General features: G+C 41.4%; 1 protein-coding gene across 1 annotated transcript in view; it reads right to left on the reverse strand.

The window, feature by feature from the left end:
* The window catches only part of LOC144242334 (putative serine protease 46), a 25,267-nt gene extending 10,194 nt beyond the window's left edge, over positions 1-15,073 (reverse strand). Inside the window, exons 1-4 of the mRNA XM_077777213.1 lie at positions 14,965-15,073; positions 12,630-12,807; positions 12,189-12,448; positions 11,253-11,416 (exon numbers count right to left, since the gene is read on the reverse strand). Coding sequence (XP_077633339.1) covers positions 11,253-11,416; positions 12,189-12,448; positions 12,630-12,807; positions 14,965-15,046 — 684 coding nt within the window. The 5' untranslated portion in view covers positions 15,047-15,073. The remainder of the gene's footprint in view (positions 1-11,252; positions 11,417-12,188; positions 12,449-12,629; positions 12,808-14,964) is intronic.
* Between the last annotated feature and the right edge of the window lie 4,577 nt (positions 15,074-19,650).

A 19,650-nucleotide genomic window follows, 5' to 3' on the forward strand; every position in this document is an offset into this window, starting at 1 on the left:
AAAAAAAAAAAAAGGCACAGTGTCTCCTGGAAGACAGAGAAATTGTTCTGAAATATAGTTCTTACACTGCAGTAGACAAGAAAAATAAGAAGTATACACGTTGAAAAGAAGGAAGTAAATTGATCACTCTTTGTAGATGATGTGTTTCTGGACCTATAAAATTAAAGAGAATCAACTTGATCCAGAAAGGATGCTTGGTACAAGGTAAACACACACAGACACACACAGACACACACAATTATATATATGTATGTATGTATATATACACACATACACAATTATATACATATAAAATTATATGTATAACATGTATATATGTATGTATATAAAATATGTATATATATAATTATATATGTATATAATTCAAGCAGAAAATACAATGAAAGAAAACATACTGCTCACAGTAGAGATATAAAACACATAGGCATATACTTAAACCACAGCAGCCAGTAACTATATGGAGAAAGCTATAAATCCTTTGCTCTAAACAGAAAGAAATAGAACAACATGGTCTACTTTCTCTAAGTTAATCTATTGATTTCCACCAACACTGCCACATGATTTTCTTTCTGACATTGTACTAAGATTGCTCGGTTGTAATGAACACGGGAGAGCAGCCAGGCAAATTCTTTAAAGGGAGAATAATGAAGGACTTGCCTGACCACATACAAAAGAAAAACAAGAATTCAAACGCTACAATAATTTGACAGTGGTGTTGGCAAAAGAATGAGACTGCAAGAGGCAGAAACAGACCGATACAAGATGGAAATGTAGGCTATAATAAAGGGGGCATTTCTTTTTTCTTTTTTTTTTTCTTAAGGTTTTATTTTTAAGTAATCTCTACACTCAACATGGGGCTTGAACTCACAACCCTGAGATCCAGAGTTGCGGAGTTGCACACTCTTGGGGGCACCTGGGTGGCTCAGTCAGTTAAGCGTCCAACTTCGGCTCAGGTCATGATCTTACGGTCTGTGAGCCTGCTTCAGATTCTGTGCCTCCCTCTCTCTGCCCCTCCCCGCTCACTCTCTGTGTCTATCTCTCTCTCAAAAATAAATACACATTAAAAATTAAAAAAAAAAAAGAGTCACACACTCTTCTGCCTGAGCCTGCCAGGTCCCCCTAAAGGGGGCATTTCTATTCATTGCCAAAAATACAGTAAGCAGGGGCGCCTGGGTGGCTCAGTCGGTTAAGCCTCCAACTTCAGCTCAGGTCATGATCTCTCATGTCGTGGGTTTGAGCCCCGCATCGGGCTCTGTGCTGACGGTTCAGAGCCTGGAGACTGCTTCGGAATCTGTATCTCATTCTCTCTCTCCCTATGCCCCGCTTGTGCTCTGTCTCTCTCTCTCAAAAATAAACATTTTAAAAATTACATTAAGCATTCAATAAAAGATAATTTACATAACTGGCTATATTTGGAGAAAAATAAAATGGATGCCTTCTCTTGACCTTCCAGATGAAACAAAATTAAAATATTTAAAGAAAAGAATTAAGAACATGTAGCAGTGAACAATTTTATCTTAGGGTAGGAAAGGTACTTCTAGGCATAGCACGAAAACCACTATCATCAAGAGGAATAATGATAAATCAAAAGTTTAAATAACTCTATGGGGAAAAAAATCCAAGCCAAAAAAGGGAAATGATGGACAAATAGGGTAAAATATTGTGAACCATTTTATAAATGGTTAAAATGTCCAGTCCCCAAAGTTTTAAATAACTTTTTTATTTTGAAATAATTTGAGACCCCCAGAAAAGTTGCAAATATAATATTTTTAACCCAGATTTACTAACTGTTCATGTTTTACCATATTTGTTTTATATTCTTTCCCCATATGTGTATGTGTATGGGTGTGTATGTTTGTGTACGTGTGTGTATATATATATACACATATATATACCATCTTTAAGTTGAAAAAGACATGATGCTCCATTACTGATAATTACTACAGTATATAACATCCAGAGTGTTTACAAATCAATAAAAACAAAAGTAGTTTAATAGAAAATCATGAGCAAATGGCAGGGAAAAGGGTAAATGGTACACTGAACACGGCAAGCATCTTTATCTAGACTCCCTTTGTCATTTTACAATTTGTGTAGAAGGTGAGTTCTTTCTCTGACCCTGGGTAGACACTTGGGTAGCACCAGAAGGTTTTGCTCACTGTGATTAACATAATCATAGGTGCTCTGAGGACACTGTCACATAAACATGTCTCAGTTCAGAAATCAGAATATGCGTTCCCACACAATAATTACAACGCCAGACTTGATTTAAACTAAAAACTTCTCCCCGCTGCTGTCTAAGGCTCTTGGTAAGCAGGACGCCTGGGAAGGAAGAAGCCAGGTCCCCTTCCCCGCCCCACTCCCCTTCAGCTACCCCTCCAACCCCATCTCGCTACCCTGTTTCCTGACCCTGCCAAAGTTAAAGCCAGAGAGAGAGAAGCAAAAGAACCAGCTTATCCCCTAGGTACTTCCTGCGCTCTAGGTCTTGGGCAGATTGACAGCTGAGTCTGCCCCTCAGTGGGCACGTATCACACCCTCTGAGTGATCTTCTGAAACCCCTCCCAGATCTGACACCCCCCTCCTTTAGAAGGGGAAGGGGGAGCGCATAGGAGCAGCTCTTTCCAGAGAAATCCTCCTCATAAAAATTACCTCCCACTCTACTCTCTTGACCCTTTGGTACATATACATCGTAGAATGTCACACAACTATCTTTGAATCCTGATACATACTGTAATTTCATGACTTCACTGAAACTTCCACTTTAAGATCCTACTGCACAAGCAATTTACAAAATTGCTCGATTTCATGAAATTAAAGCAAAAATAAAAGTTTTAGTCTACCAGAGGAACAAAAGGTAAAATAAAAGTAATGCCTAATGCTGATGATGATGTAGATAAAAGGGCACTCACATACTGTTGGTATTAATGTAAATGGATCAAATATTTGAGGGGGCTAATTTGTCAATATCTCTTAAAATATGAAATGTGCATACAACTGATCTTGTAATTACACTTCTAAAACTTCGTTTTAGAGAAACACTTGAACAAGTGTGCAAAGATCTATGAACAAAGATTTTTACTCTGGCATGGCAGAAAAACATTGAAATGAGTTCAGATGTCTATCAATAGGAGAATGGTTAAGTAGATTGTGACACAGCATTATGAGAGAATTACTATTCAGTATTCAAAGAGAATAGAATGCATTTATATAGATAGTTCAAGATAGTCCAAGATCTATTTCAAGTGAAAGTAAAAAAGTTCGAGAATAAAATCATAGTACAGTCTTTCATTAAAAATAAAAACTAGAGGGGCGCCTGGGTGGCTTAGTCGGTTAGGCGTCCGACTTTCGCTTAGGTCATGATCTCGCGGTTCCTGGGTTTGAGCCCCGCGTCGGGCTCTGTGCTGACAGCTCAGAGCCTGGAGCCTGCTTTGGATTCTGTGTCTCCCTCTCTCTCTAACCCTCCCCTGTTCACGCTGTCTCTCTCTCTCTCCTAGAAATAAATTTTAAAAAATAAAAAATAAAAACTAGAAGGGTGCCTAGGTGGCCCAGTCGGTTAATCATCTGACTTCACATAGGTCATAATCTCACGGTTTGTGGGTTTGAGTCCCAAGCTGGGCTCTCTGCTGACAGCTCAGAGCCTGGAGCCTGCTTTGGATTCTGTGTCTCCCTCTCTCTCTTTCTGCCCCTCTCTCACTCACTCACACTCTCTCTCTCTCAAAAATAAACATTTTAAAAATTAAAAATAAATAAATAAATAAATACCAGAAAACAACCCTAAAACTTATTTAGGGTTTCATATATGGATAGAAAAGAAGTGTTAGGGATAGAAGCTAAATAATTTAGAGTGGAAATTTCTAGGTTGATTATAGGAAAGTCTCATTTTCTAATTTTTGCATTTATGTACTACTTTTTAAAGGAAATGCATGTTCTTTCATTTCACACTATATGTGTATTTTTTCAAATAAGGTAATGACAATTGAATCACAACGGTACAGAAGTTAAGAGATGAAACCAAGGTTTAATTAAAAGATAAGTTTTGGGCTCCTGAGTGGCTCAGTTAAACATCCAACTCTCGATTTCAGCTCAGGTCATGATCTCATAGTTCGTAAGATCAAGCCCCGTGTCGGGCTCTGCACTCACAGTGTGGAGCCAACTTGGGATTCTCTCTCTCCCTCTATCTCTCTCAAAATAAATATTTTTCAAAAAACAGATTTCATGGTTTTAAATACTTCAAACACAAAACTAGAAAGCATAAATCTTTTTGTTCAAGAAGACAGAAAAAGAAAACCAAATCAAGCCCAAGGGAAGCAGAAGAAAAATTACTAGAAATAGAAAATAATGAAATAAATGTTTAAAAACTTAACCGCATACCAGGCTGCCAGGCAAGTTACAACCCATTCCATATAACTGGTATTGCCATAGAGCCAATTTTATGACCACACAGAAATTGGGTTGGAAATCATTAACAAAACAAACAAGTACACATGTTTTGTAAATCAAAAACACCACTCTTCTAAATAAGTCATGGGTCAAAATGAAATAAGAATGGGAATTATAGAAAATATTTAGAGGCAGATAACAGTAAAAATGCTACATATTAAAATATGTGGCATTAAGCTAAAGCATTATTAAGAGGGGAATTTGTAGCCTTAAGTACTTTTATTAGAAAAGAAAAAAGTAAGGAGCACCTGGGTAGCTGAGTCAGTTGAGCATCAGTTCGTGAGTCTGAGCCCCGTGTCAGGCTCTGTGCTGACAGCTCAGAGCCTGGAGCCTGCTTCAGATTCTGTGTCTCCCTCTCTCTCTGACCCTCCCCTGCTCCCAACCTCTCATTCTCTCAAAAATAAATAAACATTAAATTAAAAAAAAAAACAAAAACAGAAGACCATGGGGGAGGAGAAGGGGGGGAAAAGTTACAGAGAGGAAGAGAGGCAAACTATAAGGGACTCTTAAATACTGAGAACAAACTGAGGGTTGATGGGGGGTAGGGAAGAGGGGAAAGTGGGTGATGGGCATGGAGGAGGGCACTTGGGATGAGCACTGGGTGTTGAATGGAAACCAATTTGACAAAAAATCATATTTTAAAAATTTTAAGGAAGGAAAGAAAGAAAGAAAGAGTCAAGGCTCCTGGGTGGATCAGTCTGTTAAGCATGGGGCTCTTGATTTCGGCTCAGGTCATGGTTTCAAGGTTCATGAGTTCAAGCCCTGCATAGGGCTCCATCCTGACAGTCTGGAGTCAGCTTGGGATTCTCTCTCTTCTCTCTCTGCCCCTCCCCCACTCGCACATGCTCTCTTTCTCTCTCTCAAAATAAATAAATAAACTTTAAAAGAAAATTAAAAAGCCCAAAACTACATTGGCTGTCTTCTTTATCCATTCATCTATCAGTGGACACTTGGGCTGCTTCCATATCTTGGCTATTGTAAATAATATTGCAATAAACATAGGGATGCATTTGTCTTTTCAAATTAGTGTTTTCATTACCTTCAGGTAAATGCCCAGCAGGGGAATTAGTGGATCATAGAGTAGTTGTATTTTTAATTTTTTGAGGAACCTCCATAATATTTTCCACAGTGGCTGCACCAGTTTGCATTCCCACCAATGGTGCAAGAGGGATTCCCCTTTCTCCACATCCTTGCCAACACTTGCTGTTTTTTGTGTTGCTGATTTTAGCCATTCTGACAGGTGTGAGGTGGTATCTCATTGCGGTTTTGACTTGTATTTCCCTAATGAGGAGTGATGTTGAGCATCTTTTCATGTGTCTGTTGGCCATCCGGATGTCTTCTTTGGAAAAAATGTCTATTCAGGTCCTCTGCTCATTTTTTAAATCAGATTGTTTGAGTTTTTTGGAGGGTTTTGGGGGCAGGATTTATTTTTGTTTTTTTGACGTTGAGTTGTAGGAGTTCTTTACATATTTTGGATACTAACCCTTTATCAAAAATATCATTTGCAAATACCTTCTCACATTCAGTAGGTTGCCTTATCATTTTTGTTAATGTTCTCCTTTGCTGTGCAGAAGCTTTTCCATTTGAATTTTTTTTTAATGTTTTTATTTATTTCTAGGACAGAGAGAGAGACAGCATGAGCAGAGAGGGTCAGAGAGAGAGGGAGTCACAGACTCTGAAACAGGCTCCAGGCTCTGGGCTGGCAGTCAGCACAGAGCCTGACGCGGGGCTCGAACCCACGAACCGTGAGATCATGACCTAAGGGAAAGTCGGACGCTTAACCGACTAAGCCACCCAGGCGCCCCGAAGCTTTTCCATTTGATGTAGTCCCAATTGTTTTGTTTTTATTTTGTTTTGCTTTTGTTGGTCTTGCCAACAAAAGAGAGAGCAGATTCAAAAACAAATTGCTAAGGCTGTTGTGAAAGAGTTACTGCCTATGTTTTGTTTTAGGGGTTTTAAGGCTTGGGGTCTTACATTTAGATCTTTAATCCATTTGGGGTTTATTTTTGTGTATGTTGTAAGAAAGTGGTTGAGTTTCATTCTTTTGCATGTAGCTGTTTGGTTTTCCCAACATTATTTATTGAAGGGACAGTCTTTCCCATAGTATATTCTTGCCTCCTTTAGCCACTGATCGGTGTCTATTTTTGTTTCAGTACCATATTCTTTGGATTACTCTAGCTTTGTAATATAGCTTGAAATCTGGGATTGTGATACCTCCAGTTTTTTCTTCTTTCTCAAGATTGCTTTGTCCATTCTGAGTCTTTTGTGGTTTCATACAAATTTTAGTATTTTTTATTCTAGTTCTGTGAAAAATACTATTCGTGTTTTGATAGGTGTTGCATCAGATCTGTAGATTGCTTTGGATAGTATGGATGTTTTAATGGTTAATTCTTCCAGTCCATGAGCATGATATATCTTTCCATTTATTTCTGTTATCTTCAATTTCTTTCACCAGTGTCTTATAGTTTTCAGAGTACAAGTCTTTCACCTTTGGTTAAATCCATTCGTAGGGATTTTATTCTTTTTGATGCAATAATAAATGGAGCTGTTTTCTTAATTTCCTTCTGCTACTTCATTTTTAGTATATAGAAATGCAACATTTTTCTTTATATTAATTTTGTATCCTGCAACTTTACTGAATTCCCTTATTAGTTCTAATAGCTTTTTGATGGCTTCTTTAGGGGTTTCTATATGCAGTATCATGTCATCTGCATACAGTGACAGTTTTACTTCTTCCTTACTAATTTGGATGCCTTTTATTTCTTGTGTTTGTCTGATTGCTGTGGCTAAAACTTCAGTACTATATTGCACAAAAGAGCAAGATAAAGTAAAAGACAGGTAAAATTTTTAAAAATAAAATAAATAAATAAAATTGGCAGGAGTGAACATCCTTGTCATTCCTGACATTAGAGGAAAAGCTTTCAGCTTCTCACCATGAGTATGATGGGCTATGGGTTTGTCATATATGGCTTCTATTGTGTTGAGGTACCTACCCTCAATACATACTTTTCTGAGAGTTTTTACCATGAATGGGTGTTGAATTTTGTCAAGTGCTTTTTCTACATCTATTGAGATGATCATATGACTTTTATCCTTCATTTTGTTAATGTGATATATCATGTTGATTGATTTGCAGATAATGAACCATGTTTACAGCCCTGGAACAAATCTACTTGATCATGGTGAATGATCCTTTTAATGTATTCTTGAATTCAGTTTGCTAATATTTTAAGGATTTTTGCTTCTATTTTCATCAGGAATACTGGTCTGTAAGTTTCTTTTTTATCCTGTCTTTGTTGTCTGGTTTTAGTATCAGGGTAGTGCTGACCTTGTAGAATAAATTTGGGACCATTCTTTCCTCTTCATTTTGGAATACTTTGAGAAAGATAGGTATTAACTCTTCTTAAATGTTTGGTAGAATTCATCTGTGAAGCCATCCAGTTCTGGAATTGTGTTTGTTGGAAGTTTTTTGATTACTGATACTAGTAATCAGCCTGTTCGAATTTTTTTTTCTTCCTGACTCATTCTTGGAAGATTGTGTATTTCTAGGAATTTATCCATTTCTCCTAAGTTGTCCAATTTTTTAGTGTATTATTTTTCACAGCTGTCTCTTAGAAAAGTTCTTTGTATTTCTATGGTGTTGGCTGAACTTCTCTTTTTTTATTTTATTTGAACCCTCTCTCATTTCTTTGATAAGTCTAAAGTTTATCAATTTCACCTTTTCAAAGAACCAGCTCTTAGTTTCATTGATCTTTTCTATTGTTTTTTCAGTCTCTATTTTATTTATATTACTCCAATATTTATTATTTTCTTCTACTAACTTTGGGCTTTGTGCTTCTTTCTCTCATTCCTTCAGGTACAAAGTTAGATTGTCTGAGATTTTGTTTCTTGAGGTAGGCCTGCATCACTATAAACTTGCCTCTTAGAACTGCTTTTTAAAGCACTGCCAATTTTGTTTATTTTTGGAAAAACTGGTCATTACTTTCAGTGTTATGTTATTATTTATTCTGGTTTCTACTTATTTCTGATTTTCTTTGTTATCTCCTTCCTCTACTAAATTTCAGCTAAGTTTATTCTTTTTCTAGTTCCTTGTGGTGTAATGTTGTTTATTTGAACTTTTTCTCTTTATACAAGTATTTGTAGCATAAATTTCACTCTAACGTCTGCTTTTGCTGCATCCCATAGGTTTTGAATATTGTATTTTCTTTTTCTTTTGTTTTGAGACATATTTTGATTTGCCCTTTTATTTCTTATTTGGCCCATTGCTTGTGCAGTAGTGTGTTGTTTAATATTTACATATTAAATATTTAATATTTACATTGTAGATTTTCCAGCTTTGTTTTACTGTTGTTGATCTTTAGTTTTGTACCATTGTGGTTGGAAACTATTCTTGGTATGATTTCAGTCTTCTTAAATTTGTAACATTTATTATATCTCTTTTTGTGTGATTTAACCAGAAGATTCTTTTATGTGTATTTAAGGAAAATGTGTATTCTATTTTTCTTGGATGGAATGTTTTATATTTATCTTTTAGAACCATGTATTCTGAAATATGCTTCAAGTAAAAAAAAATGTTCTTGTTGGAAAAAAGCAGTAACTTTAACTGAGGGTATTCATTTAAAATAAAACATATTAGAGGGGAGGTGGGTGGAGGATGGGCAAAATAGATAAAGGGGATTAAGAGTACACTTATCATAATGAGCACCGAGATGATGTACAGAATTATTGAATCACTATATTGTACACCTGAAACTAATATAATACTGTATGTTAACTATGCTAGAATTAAAATTAAAAACTTAATAAATTTAGGAGGCACCTGGGTTCCAACTTCAGCTCAGGTCATGATCTCATGGTTTGTAGGTTCTAGCCGTACATCGGGCTCTGTGCTGACAGCTCTTCTCTTCAGATTCTGTCTTCCTCTCTCTTTGCCCTTCCCCCATTCATGCTCTGTCTCTCTCTGTCTCTCAAAATGATAAAAAAAAAAACTTTAACAAAACTTAATACACCTGGGTGGCTCAGTCGGTTAAGTGGCTGACTTCAGCTCAGGTCATGGTCTCTCAGTTCATGAGTTCAGCTCAGGAGCCTGCTTCAGATTCTGTGTCTCCCTCTCTCTCTGCCCTTCCCCTGCTCAGGCTCTGCCTCTTTGTCTCTCAAAAATAAATAAAACATTTTTTAAAAACCTAATTAAAAAAAACTGTTTTTGCTGCATCTCAAAGATTTTGAACCATTGTATTTCCATTTTCATTTGTCTCAAGCTATTTTTCAATTTCCTCTTTGATTTCTTCACTGACCCATTACGTATTTGGTAGTGTGTTGCTTCGCCTCCACATGTTTCTGTTTTTTCCAGTTGTTGTTTTTTTTCTCGTAACTGATTTCTAGTTTCATACTGTTGTGGTCAGAAAAGATGCTTGATAGGGTTTCAATCTTCTTGAATTCACTGAAACTTGCTTTGTGGCCTAACATGGGATCAATCTATCCTGGAGAATGTTCTATGTGCACAGGCAAAGAATGTGTATGCTGCTGTTTTTTTGATGGAATGTTCCATATATATATAATTTTTTTCCTGTATATTAAGTCCATCTGGTCTTGACTACAATAAAATCTAAACTACTGTTGAGCAAAGGACAGCGTAAACATAATGAAAAGATAAATTAAACCCCAGGACAAGATATCTGCCATGTACACAAGGAACACAGAACAAGCATTCAAAACATAAAAATATAATAGAAAAAGGCAAACAATAGAAAATGTGCAAAAATAGCTGAGTCAGTGATTCAGAGAAGAAGAATCACGAATGAAAAATGAGCACAGGAAGAGACGCATAGCTGTCTGGTCACTGGGGACACGCCCACGGCAGCCACGGTGGGACACTATAGCTCTGCTGCTCATCAAACAGAATGGAAAACGTTTTATAGTCTGATGATAACAAAACTGTCGCCAATTCTATGGAACAACAGAATTCTCAAACACTGCTGTAAGAAAATGGGTTAACACGATCACTCTGGAAAACAATTGGCAATAAGTATTTTTAAAAAAATTTTTTATATTGAGAGAGAGAGCAGGGACTGGGCAGAGAGAGAGGGAGACAATCCCAAGCAGGTTCTGTGCTGTCAACTCAGAGCCTGATGTGGGGCTCGAACTCATGAACCATGAGATCATGACCTGAGCTGAATCAAGAGTCAGATGGTCAACCAACTGAGCCACCCAGGTGCCCCAGCAATGACTATTAAAGATGAAGGTATACACTGCCTATGACCCTCCCAGTTCCTTGCAGGACACACATCCTGTCATGAATTTTGGAACATGTAAATAGGGAGATGTGTGTAAGAATATTCAGAGCAGTGGTTTGTGATATGAAAAACTAAAAACTGAAAATCACCTCGATGTTATAAACAATAGAGTGTATAAATTGTGACATGGTCACAAGAGAATTATCACAGTTAGAGATGTTAATGAATGAATTGGCTGCACTTTCCAATAGGGATAAATTTCCAAAACAATGTTGAACAGAAGATGCAAGAGGCAGACACATGCTTACAGAATGATGTCATTTATGCAAAACCAGTTCTGCCAGCACCTGGCCCACATCTGGGCATGTGACTGATGTTCAGAAATGTTCAAAAGACCTGAGAAGCATTGCCATTATTACTATTATTGTGGACGGGTGCAAGGAGTATTCTGACCCTATTTTACAGAATTGGCAACTGAAGGTCAAGGAAAGGAGATTTTCATAAGGTCACTGAGTGCCTGTGAAAAGGAAGGCATGATCCCTGAACGTCCCCTCCCTCCCCTGGGCCAAACCCCCGCACCTGACAAGAGTCTGTGCCGAATTCTGAGCCGGCACACAGCATGTCCTGCCCAATGAATTTCTTGTCTTCCTTCAAGAAGAGGAACTTGTACTGCCTATGGCAGATATCATTGTTAATGATCTTGACAGCCACCTCCTGAAGACTGTAGGGGGTCTTTGAGGTTCCTAGAAAGAGAGAGAGATCTTGCCTCATTATCCCTTCAACTATTGACGCATCTCCATTCTGAAGTTGTCCAGATTCACTAGGGTTGTGAAACAGGCCTACTGTCCTGGGATAGTAATTTATAAAGGCCCCATCCCACAGCCTGACTTTTGAAAACACCTAAGCTCCTTAAAAAGACCAAGTGAAAGTCTCCCAAGGGGTTCAGAGCAGCATATGAGCACTGAATGAGGACAAGGAGAGATGACTGCAATAATTTGGGTTTCACGAGGGTGGGGTCTGAGCACTGCTCCATGGCCACCTGGCAAGGTGTCAAGAGTCAGGAGCCCAAAATGTGCCACTCCCCTGGAGGGCAGGATCCCACAAACACTCCTCGATTCTAGGACTCTAGGGTGGCACCAATCATTCTTTGTTACCTTGAGGTAACAAGTATGTGTGATGGCCGCTCAAGGCCTCAATACTTGCTGGGGTCATGACCGATGTGCCACTTGCAGACAGGGAATCCTGTGAATAGCAAGACTAATTTCTCTGCCAGGGCTTTAACTTAACTGGATTTAACTTAACTTTGGGAACTGAGGCCCACGTAGACCATGTGTGTCTTTTACACTAGAGCACTGGGGATCTCTTCCTATCAACAGAGGTGAGGACGGTGTGCAGCTCAGGAATGTTTGCTGAGGGACCGAACAAGTGAAGAAGGGAATGAACCAACGAGTCTATGCTGGAGCTGTGTTCCAAGGAGGCTGCGGCCCTGGGACCTCCCTGCCTGCCTTCACTCACCTTGATCAGTTTTATGTCTCCACCCGATCACCCAGCACATGGTCCCGAGAGATGGCTGGAATTTGGTGTTGGGCAGGCAGACAGGCTGGATGAGGGGGGACCAGGAGATGGGGTCCCTGAGCTTCAGGAGGGCAATGTCCCGGGATATGAGGTTGTGGAAATCCTCATGAATCACGATGCGAGTGAGCAGAAGCTGAGTGCCATTTTCTGGGAGGTGTTGGACTCCCACTCTCACGGAGTACTGTCTGGGGTCCTTGGATCTGCAGGGCCATAGGTAGCAGGCAGATTGCCCGCAGTGAGGCATAAGTGGTTGGAGAGGCGCAGACTGAGCACCGGAGAACCCAGCCAGGTCCCTACACCCACATCCTCAGATGTACCAGGGACCCCCCACCTCCATGCCAGAAGCAAAGCCGCTGGGGATGGCTGGCCACCCTGACTGACCTCTGTAGGCAGTGCGCAGCCGTGAGGACCCACTGCTGGTGGATGAGGGAACCGCTGCAGATGTACGCACCCAGGAATAGGATGCTCACTTGCCATGGCCACTTGCCTACCTCCACCAGCTTCCCCTTCACCATCTTGCAGGCGATGTTGGTGTGACCACAGGCCTGGAACCAGGGCTCTAAGGAAAAAAGTAGAAAGGGGACCATGCCAGGCTCGTGCAGACTCTCAAGACCACCATACACAACAGACCATCGAGGCAGAGAGAGCCACATGCCAGCCATCACACATGTGGGGAGGGGCTTTGCATACAGCTCTGCAAATGGCAAAGGCCTAGAGGCAGCAGGTGCCCCACATGAAAAAGCAATCCCCCAAACGATGGGGACTGGACAGCCACCCCCCACCCCAGGATTTCTCTCCACCCGCTCGTTTACACAAGTAGATGGCTAGAGGAGTGAAGGAGGAGACTCATTCGAGGAGTGAGTTGCCAGTCAAGAGGTAAGTGATGGCATGCATATGAGTGAGCAAGATGGCTTAGAGCTGTGGTCAGAAAGCAATCGACAGTGATGTAGCCTGGTACAACCCCAGGGCTCACTTTCGGAGGTCACCTCCCGGAGGTGTGCTCTCTGTGACCATATGAGGAAGGAGTAGAGATGCTTCTCAATCCCCACCTTGCCCCGTCTCATCACCAAGAGCAGGAGTGGGAGAAGAGGGAGCTGCACTGAACTGGTTATAAGACGGGGCTCTTGGCCTGGACCATCTTGGACTGCTATTTAATAACTTAACATCGAGGACAGGAGAGGGAGAAATTCTACAGCAAAGGTTGGAAACCAAGATTAAAGAAAAAAAAAAGCGTTTTTTTGTATATAGCCTGCTGTCAAGGTCGGACTGGCCAACAAGCTGCTAACATGCAGTCATGAATCCTCATAGAGGCAGTTAGACATGTGTTCATGCCGTCAGAAGCTGGCATGGTTCCAGAAAGTCGGTTTCCCTCAGCAACTCAGTGTGCAATGCCAAGCAGAGTGTCAGGGACTCAGCAGCAGTAACCAAGGCTTGTCCTTTCCTGGGGGGGGGGGTCCATGATGGTGGTGGAGGGGTCCACTGATAAACAGACAAGGTTAATAGCCTATGATGACCCCTACGCATTAGCAGAAACATTTGGTGGGGCCTGACTCACAGAAATCCCCCATTGATGTTTAGGTCATTCTACCATTCCCAGGGCTCCTGGGACCATCAGGTGTAGATGGCCAACCCCCTTACCACAGACTTCCGTGGCTGGACACCTTTATCCTCAATCAGGGCCTTCCACAGGGGTCCACAGGCCCCCACATCTCCACAGAGTTTTGTCCTGTCTTGCTTTCTCAAGGCTCCGTTCTTGCTCGTGTCCCTATCCAATGGCTTGCTGTCCTATTTTCCATTTCCCCCCAAGGGGGAGCCGCGTTTCCAGCTCTTCTCACATGCTGTGGTGGGTCTATGGCTACCTTGTTGTTTTGGATTGCAGCTTGCCCCAATGGGGACTGTTCCACTTCAGGAGGAAAGTGGGGCTCCAGAGGCTTGCCCTCTCCTTTCTCACAAAGCTGAGGGCCCTGTGGAGCCAAGGTCCTGCAGAATGAGCTTCACCACCTAAAAAGTGACAGTCCTGGGGGGCAGGGTTGAGCTCCACAGCTACACTCCACACCCTCAGTGTGTTCCCCAGGCTCAGACAACAACCTTCCTCAGAGCTCACATCCAAAATAACACAGACTCCCACCTCCTTACAAAGGATTTGCCGGATTCGACCTGGAAATGCCAGCACCAGGGACAGCAGTTCAGTCAGAGGGGAGACATGATGGATTGTCTGGGGGTGTGAGGTGTTGCAGATCAACCTCGCCACAGACACAGCATCACCATCCCACACACAGGGAACACTCAGTGGCTGGAGTCTACTAAAAACCGGTATTGAATCCTGGCTCCCCAAGCCACCTGGGCCTTGGTTTCCCCTTGTGAAACGGAGATACTGGTAAAGGCCACCTCACAGGGTGTTGAGACCTTCCATAGCATGAGCAGTCAGTCACTCAAACCTCACATTGTCATCCTAAGTCCTGGTTCTCCTAAATTGCGCCTCCCAAACAAGCTCATCTGGTCCCCGGCTGTCAGCCTGTTCCCCAATTTCTAATAAGGCTCTTCCCTTGTGTTCATGGTCACCCTTACCAAATGGAAGTGCTTCCACACTATCTGGGCCCTTAAGTTGGCACACTGTAATCTGGTAAGGATGTGCCCATCAGGATATGGACACATTCAGGCATGAGGACAGAACCCAGGCCCTCCATCGCCTCTCCCCCATGGGAGAAAGTCCTACCTTCTAAAAAGAAGGAATTTCCAAGTTTGGCAGAAGAAATTGGAGATGTGAGGCTCTGAAGATCTCTTGGCCCACATGCCATGGCTGGCAGGTGCCCGGCCTGCACTGGCCCTCATAATGGGACGTGGGGGCAGGGTGGGGCAGGGCATCTCCACTGTGGGAGAGTTCTAGAACTCATGGTTTGTTTATTCACAGTGGCAGGGAGTGGGCCTCTGCCCCAGGGTTTGAGGCTCACCCAGCTAGGGCAGCAGCAGGATCCTGACAAGGAGACAGTGTGGTCATGGCAAGGTCCTACCGGGGCCACAACGGGATGCTGCTGGAGACGCCTCCCTGGAACGACGCTCCCGGTGCCTAGCCCTGAGCCCTTAACAGCACCTGGTGTCTGGCCCATGACAGTACCCCACAGGCTCAGCCTTGGCCTTGATGGTGCCCCTGTATGCCCAGTCCTGAGCCTGTTACAGCACCCATGGGCCCCAGTGCTCAGTCCAGTCTCCTTCAGGAAACCCTTCTCAGGGCAGCCTGGAGGTGTGGAAACTGAGGCACTGAGCAGGGGATGGCTAGTTCCTGCTGTGGGTGACTGAATGGAACTGGAGTTTTCCTTTTTTCTCATAGGTTCTGCATTTTCAAGAAAACAGCTCCTGGGTAGAGGGAGGCCCGGTGTTTGGGGCCTGGTAGCATGGCTTCCTAAGGGGAAGCAGCTTGCAGGCCTGGGTCTTCATGAGTCAGCAGAATAAATGCCTTGGGACCCCTCCCTACCAGAGAAGAAAAACCCTATCTATTCTCCTGCCTTTGTTGAAAATAATATGCTAGGGGAATCAATCAATAAAACAAAATAAGATAGTTCAATTGAGACCATCAGATCCATCATCACTACCAATGTGAATACAAAAACTCTCCAGTTTTAAAAATAAAAGATTCTGACCTTGGGTAGGAAAAAAGTCCACTCATGTGCTACTTATCAAGTACCCACCTAAAACATAGTGACATGAAGCAGTTGAAAGCAAAAAGGCAAAAATATAGTGAGTAAATGTAAGTGAAAATAGAAATGGCAATGTTTATCTCTAGAAATGTGATTCAGGGGGCACCTGGGTGGCTTAGTTGGTTAAGCATATGACTGTTGATCTCAGTTCAGGTCTTGATCTCAAGGCTATCAGTTCAAGCCCCATGTTGGACTCCACACTGACTGTGAAGCTCTGAAAGAAAGGATGAAGGGCAGGAGAGAGGAAAGAAGGAAACAAACAAACGTGACTCATGACAAACGCTTCAAACAGAAAAAGAAAGTTACTTTATGTTAGGAAAAGATGAAAATGCCAATGACTATGTAACATCATAAAGTTATGTCCATGGATCACATAGCATCACACCTAGAAAGCAAAGTCACTCAATGATACATGAGAAACTGAAAAACCTCACCTTTAGGGGACAGCCTTCTCCAGTCCTGTCTTTGGGGAGTAGAATAGCTATAAAAACCAACCACACACGAGACTACCAAGAACATCACAATAACTTCCCTAAAAGCTGAACAGTTTGGGCCACACTTTTGTACCATGATGCAATCAATGAAACAATGATTTAATGACAAGAGTGAGCAACTTATCTGAAGTTTTTAAAAATAAACTTCGTTAACTTATTTTGAAGAAGTAAGATTCTATAAACTCTTTAGAAAAATGTTAGTAATTACAGTAACGCATTAAAAACTTACTGGGTGTGGGGCACCTGAGTGGCTCAGTTGGTTAAGCATCCGACTTTGGCTCAGGTCATAATCTCACGGTTCGTTGGTTTGAGCCCCATGTCAGGCTCTGTGCTGACAGCTATCTCAGAGCCTGGAGCCTGTTTCAGATTCTGTGTCTCCCTCTCTCTCTGACCCTTCCCTGTTCACGCTGTCTCTCTCTCTCTCTCAGAAATAAATAAAACATTTAAAAAAAAAAGTTTAAAAACTTACTGGGTGTTTTCAAGGCAAATCCACAGCCTTAAAGGTATTTATCATTGAATAACAAAGAATGAAAGTGAATTAAATGCTCAGATCAAGAAACTATAAAAGGCTTATGGGGCGCCTGGGTGGCTCGGTCAGTTAAGCGTCCGACTTCGGCTCAGGTCATGATCTCACAGTTTGTGGGTTCGAGCCCTGTGTTGGGCTCTGTGCTGACTGCCAGCTCAGAGCCTGGAGCCTGTTTCAGATTCTGTGTCTCCCTCTCTCTCTGACCCTTCCCTGTTCACGCTGTCTCTCTCTCTCTCTCAGAAATAAATAAAACATTAAAAAAAGTTTTTAAAAAAAGAAACTATAAAAGGTCTAGAATAAACCCAAGGAAAACCTTTAGGAAACAGGTACAAAACATAACATCAATTAGAACAGCAGAATTAGGAATGAATTCTATGATCCAGATCTTTGAAAAAACAAATACCATCAATGGCAAATTTTATATGGATAGGGAACAACCCACCACAAGGGTACAGTGAACATGTACTTTGCACTCTTAGCAACATAAGTTTGAAACAGAAAGCAAGAATTGCTAGAATTGCAAAAAGGAGTCTTAACTCCTGTGGTAAATCTCTCAGAGATCAATGGATTATATAGACATAAGATATCTGAAGTGTGGAGAGAATCTGAATAATACAATCAACAAACCTAATTCAATCCATTACGGCTAGAGCTTTGTTTCAAAACACACAGGCTTTCATTTCAAACACACATGAATCTTTCACTAAAATTGACCAAATACTAGGCACAAATAAAACCCCAATAGGGGCGCCTGGATGGCTCAGCCGGTTAAGCATCTGACTTCGGCTCAGGTCATGATCTCACAGTTTTTGGGTTCGAGCCCTGCGTCGGGCTCTGTGCTGACACCGAGCTCAGAGCCTAGAGACTTTCAGATTCTGTGTCTCCCTCTCTCTTTGACCCTCCCCTGTTCACACTGTCTCTCTCTCTCAGAAATAAATAAAAAATGTTAAAACTTAAAAAAAAACAAAACAATAAGTTCCAAAACATAACAGTAATTAAATCCACATTGTGATATAAGTTTTAATAGGGGGGCAGAAAAGAAGTACCCATCCTCCCCCAAACAAGCTATCAGGAAATTAAAGAGTACCCTTCTATGTAACTCTTGGCATTAAATAAAAAATATAGCAAGAGGTTCAGCAACAATATTTGCCGACAAGTTTTGCCTAATTATTACCTGTATAATCCCCAATTATAACAAACCATCACTTATTCAGATTAATAGTTTACAGTGGAAAGTATGGGTTGCAAAATAGTTTGAAATAAATTCTATACAAAAGAGAATTATTCTTTTCAAAGTTTATTTATTTATTTTGAGGGGGGAGGCGCAGAGAGAGAAGGAGAGCAAGAGTCCCAGGCAGGCTCCATGCTCAGCAAGGAGCCTGACGCGGGACTCGATCTCACAAATCGTAAGACCATGACCTGAGCCAAAACCAAGAGTTGGATGTTCAACCGAATGTGTCACCCAGGTGCCCAAGAATTACTTTCACATAAAAGAAGAAATATGACTAAAACTGCATGAAATGATTGTTCCATAACAAAGTTTGGATAAAATCTTAAAAACATATGTAGCATGAAATTAGAAACAATATAGAAATGAATGATAAGGAGCTCCACACATAACAAATCCCACGAAATATGGTCAAAGTGAGACTCGGAGGAAATTTTACACAGTTAAGTAAAAATATTAGAAACCGAGGAAGCCTGTAATAACTGAGTAAGCACCCTACTCAAGAAGTTAGGAAAAGGACAGTAAAATAAATCTCCCAAAAGCAGACAGAAATACTAAGGCTAAAAGAGCTTTAATAAAATAAACAAAAAGCAGATTTGAGCACTAATACCAGAAGTTAGTTTGTACCATTTAGGAGTCCCCAGTAAGAGACTTCCACTCAAATAGGCTTAAAATTTGTGTCTTCTCTTCACTGGTGGTGACTTTATCCTGAGTTGGTTCTTTTGGTGAAAAATGGTTGCCAGTTGCACGAGGTGATGCAGGGATGTGCTGAATCACTATACTGCACACCAAAAACAAATGTTATACTGTATGCTAACTCACTGGAATTTAAATTAAAACTTAAAAAAAAATGGTTGTCAACAGCCCACATGCTTCTGCTTCCTCTTCCACATTCAGAGAAAGGGCATGCACGTCTCTATCTGTGCCTTAGGCTGCCTGGGTGACCCACCTGGCATTGGGTAGCCAGGGCACTGCACCATGTTAACTCGGCCAGACCAAGGAGCCACCCTTCCTGGGAGCTGGGAGTGTGACAGCTTCCCCCTTGAAGAACACGAACAGCACAGCAGAGGGGGCAGGCCAGGCCACTGACCAGGACGTGGGTCATATGAGGGACAGATGGATACCATGAAGCTAAGTAATAAGGCATACCAGATGGATTTTTAAAAACACCTATGAAACACTCAAAAATCTGGCAATTCTAATCTTTAAGTATTAAGAAAAGGGCAAGCATACCTATATAAATAATATTAGAAATGGGAAAGAAGCCACAGGTTCAAACTTTATACATCAGTTTGAAATATAAGAATCTAAGCTAAAATTAGGGGCGCCTGGCTCAGTCGGTTAAGCGTCCGACTTCGGCTCAGGTCATGATCTTGCAGTTCATGGGTTTGAGCCCCGCATCGGGCTCTGTGCTGACAGCCAGCTCAGAGCCGGGAGCCTGTTTCAGATTCTGTGTCTC

The sequence above is a fragment of the Crocuta crocuta genome, unplaced genomic scaffold (assembly GCF_008692635.1).
Source record: "Crocuta crocuta isolate KB4526 unplaced genomic scaffold, BGI_CrCroc_1.0 scaffold77, whole genome shotgun sequence".
Taxonomy (NCBI): Eukaryota; Metazoa; Chordata; class Mammalia; order Carnivora; family Hyaenidae; genus Crocuta; species Crocuta crocuta.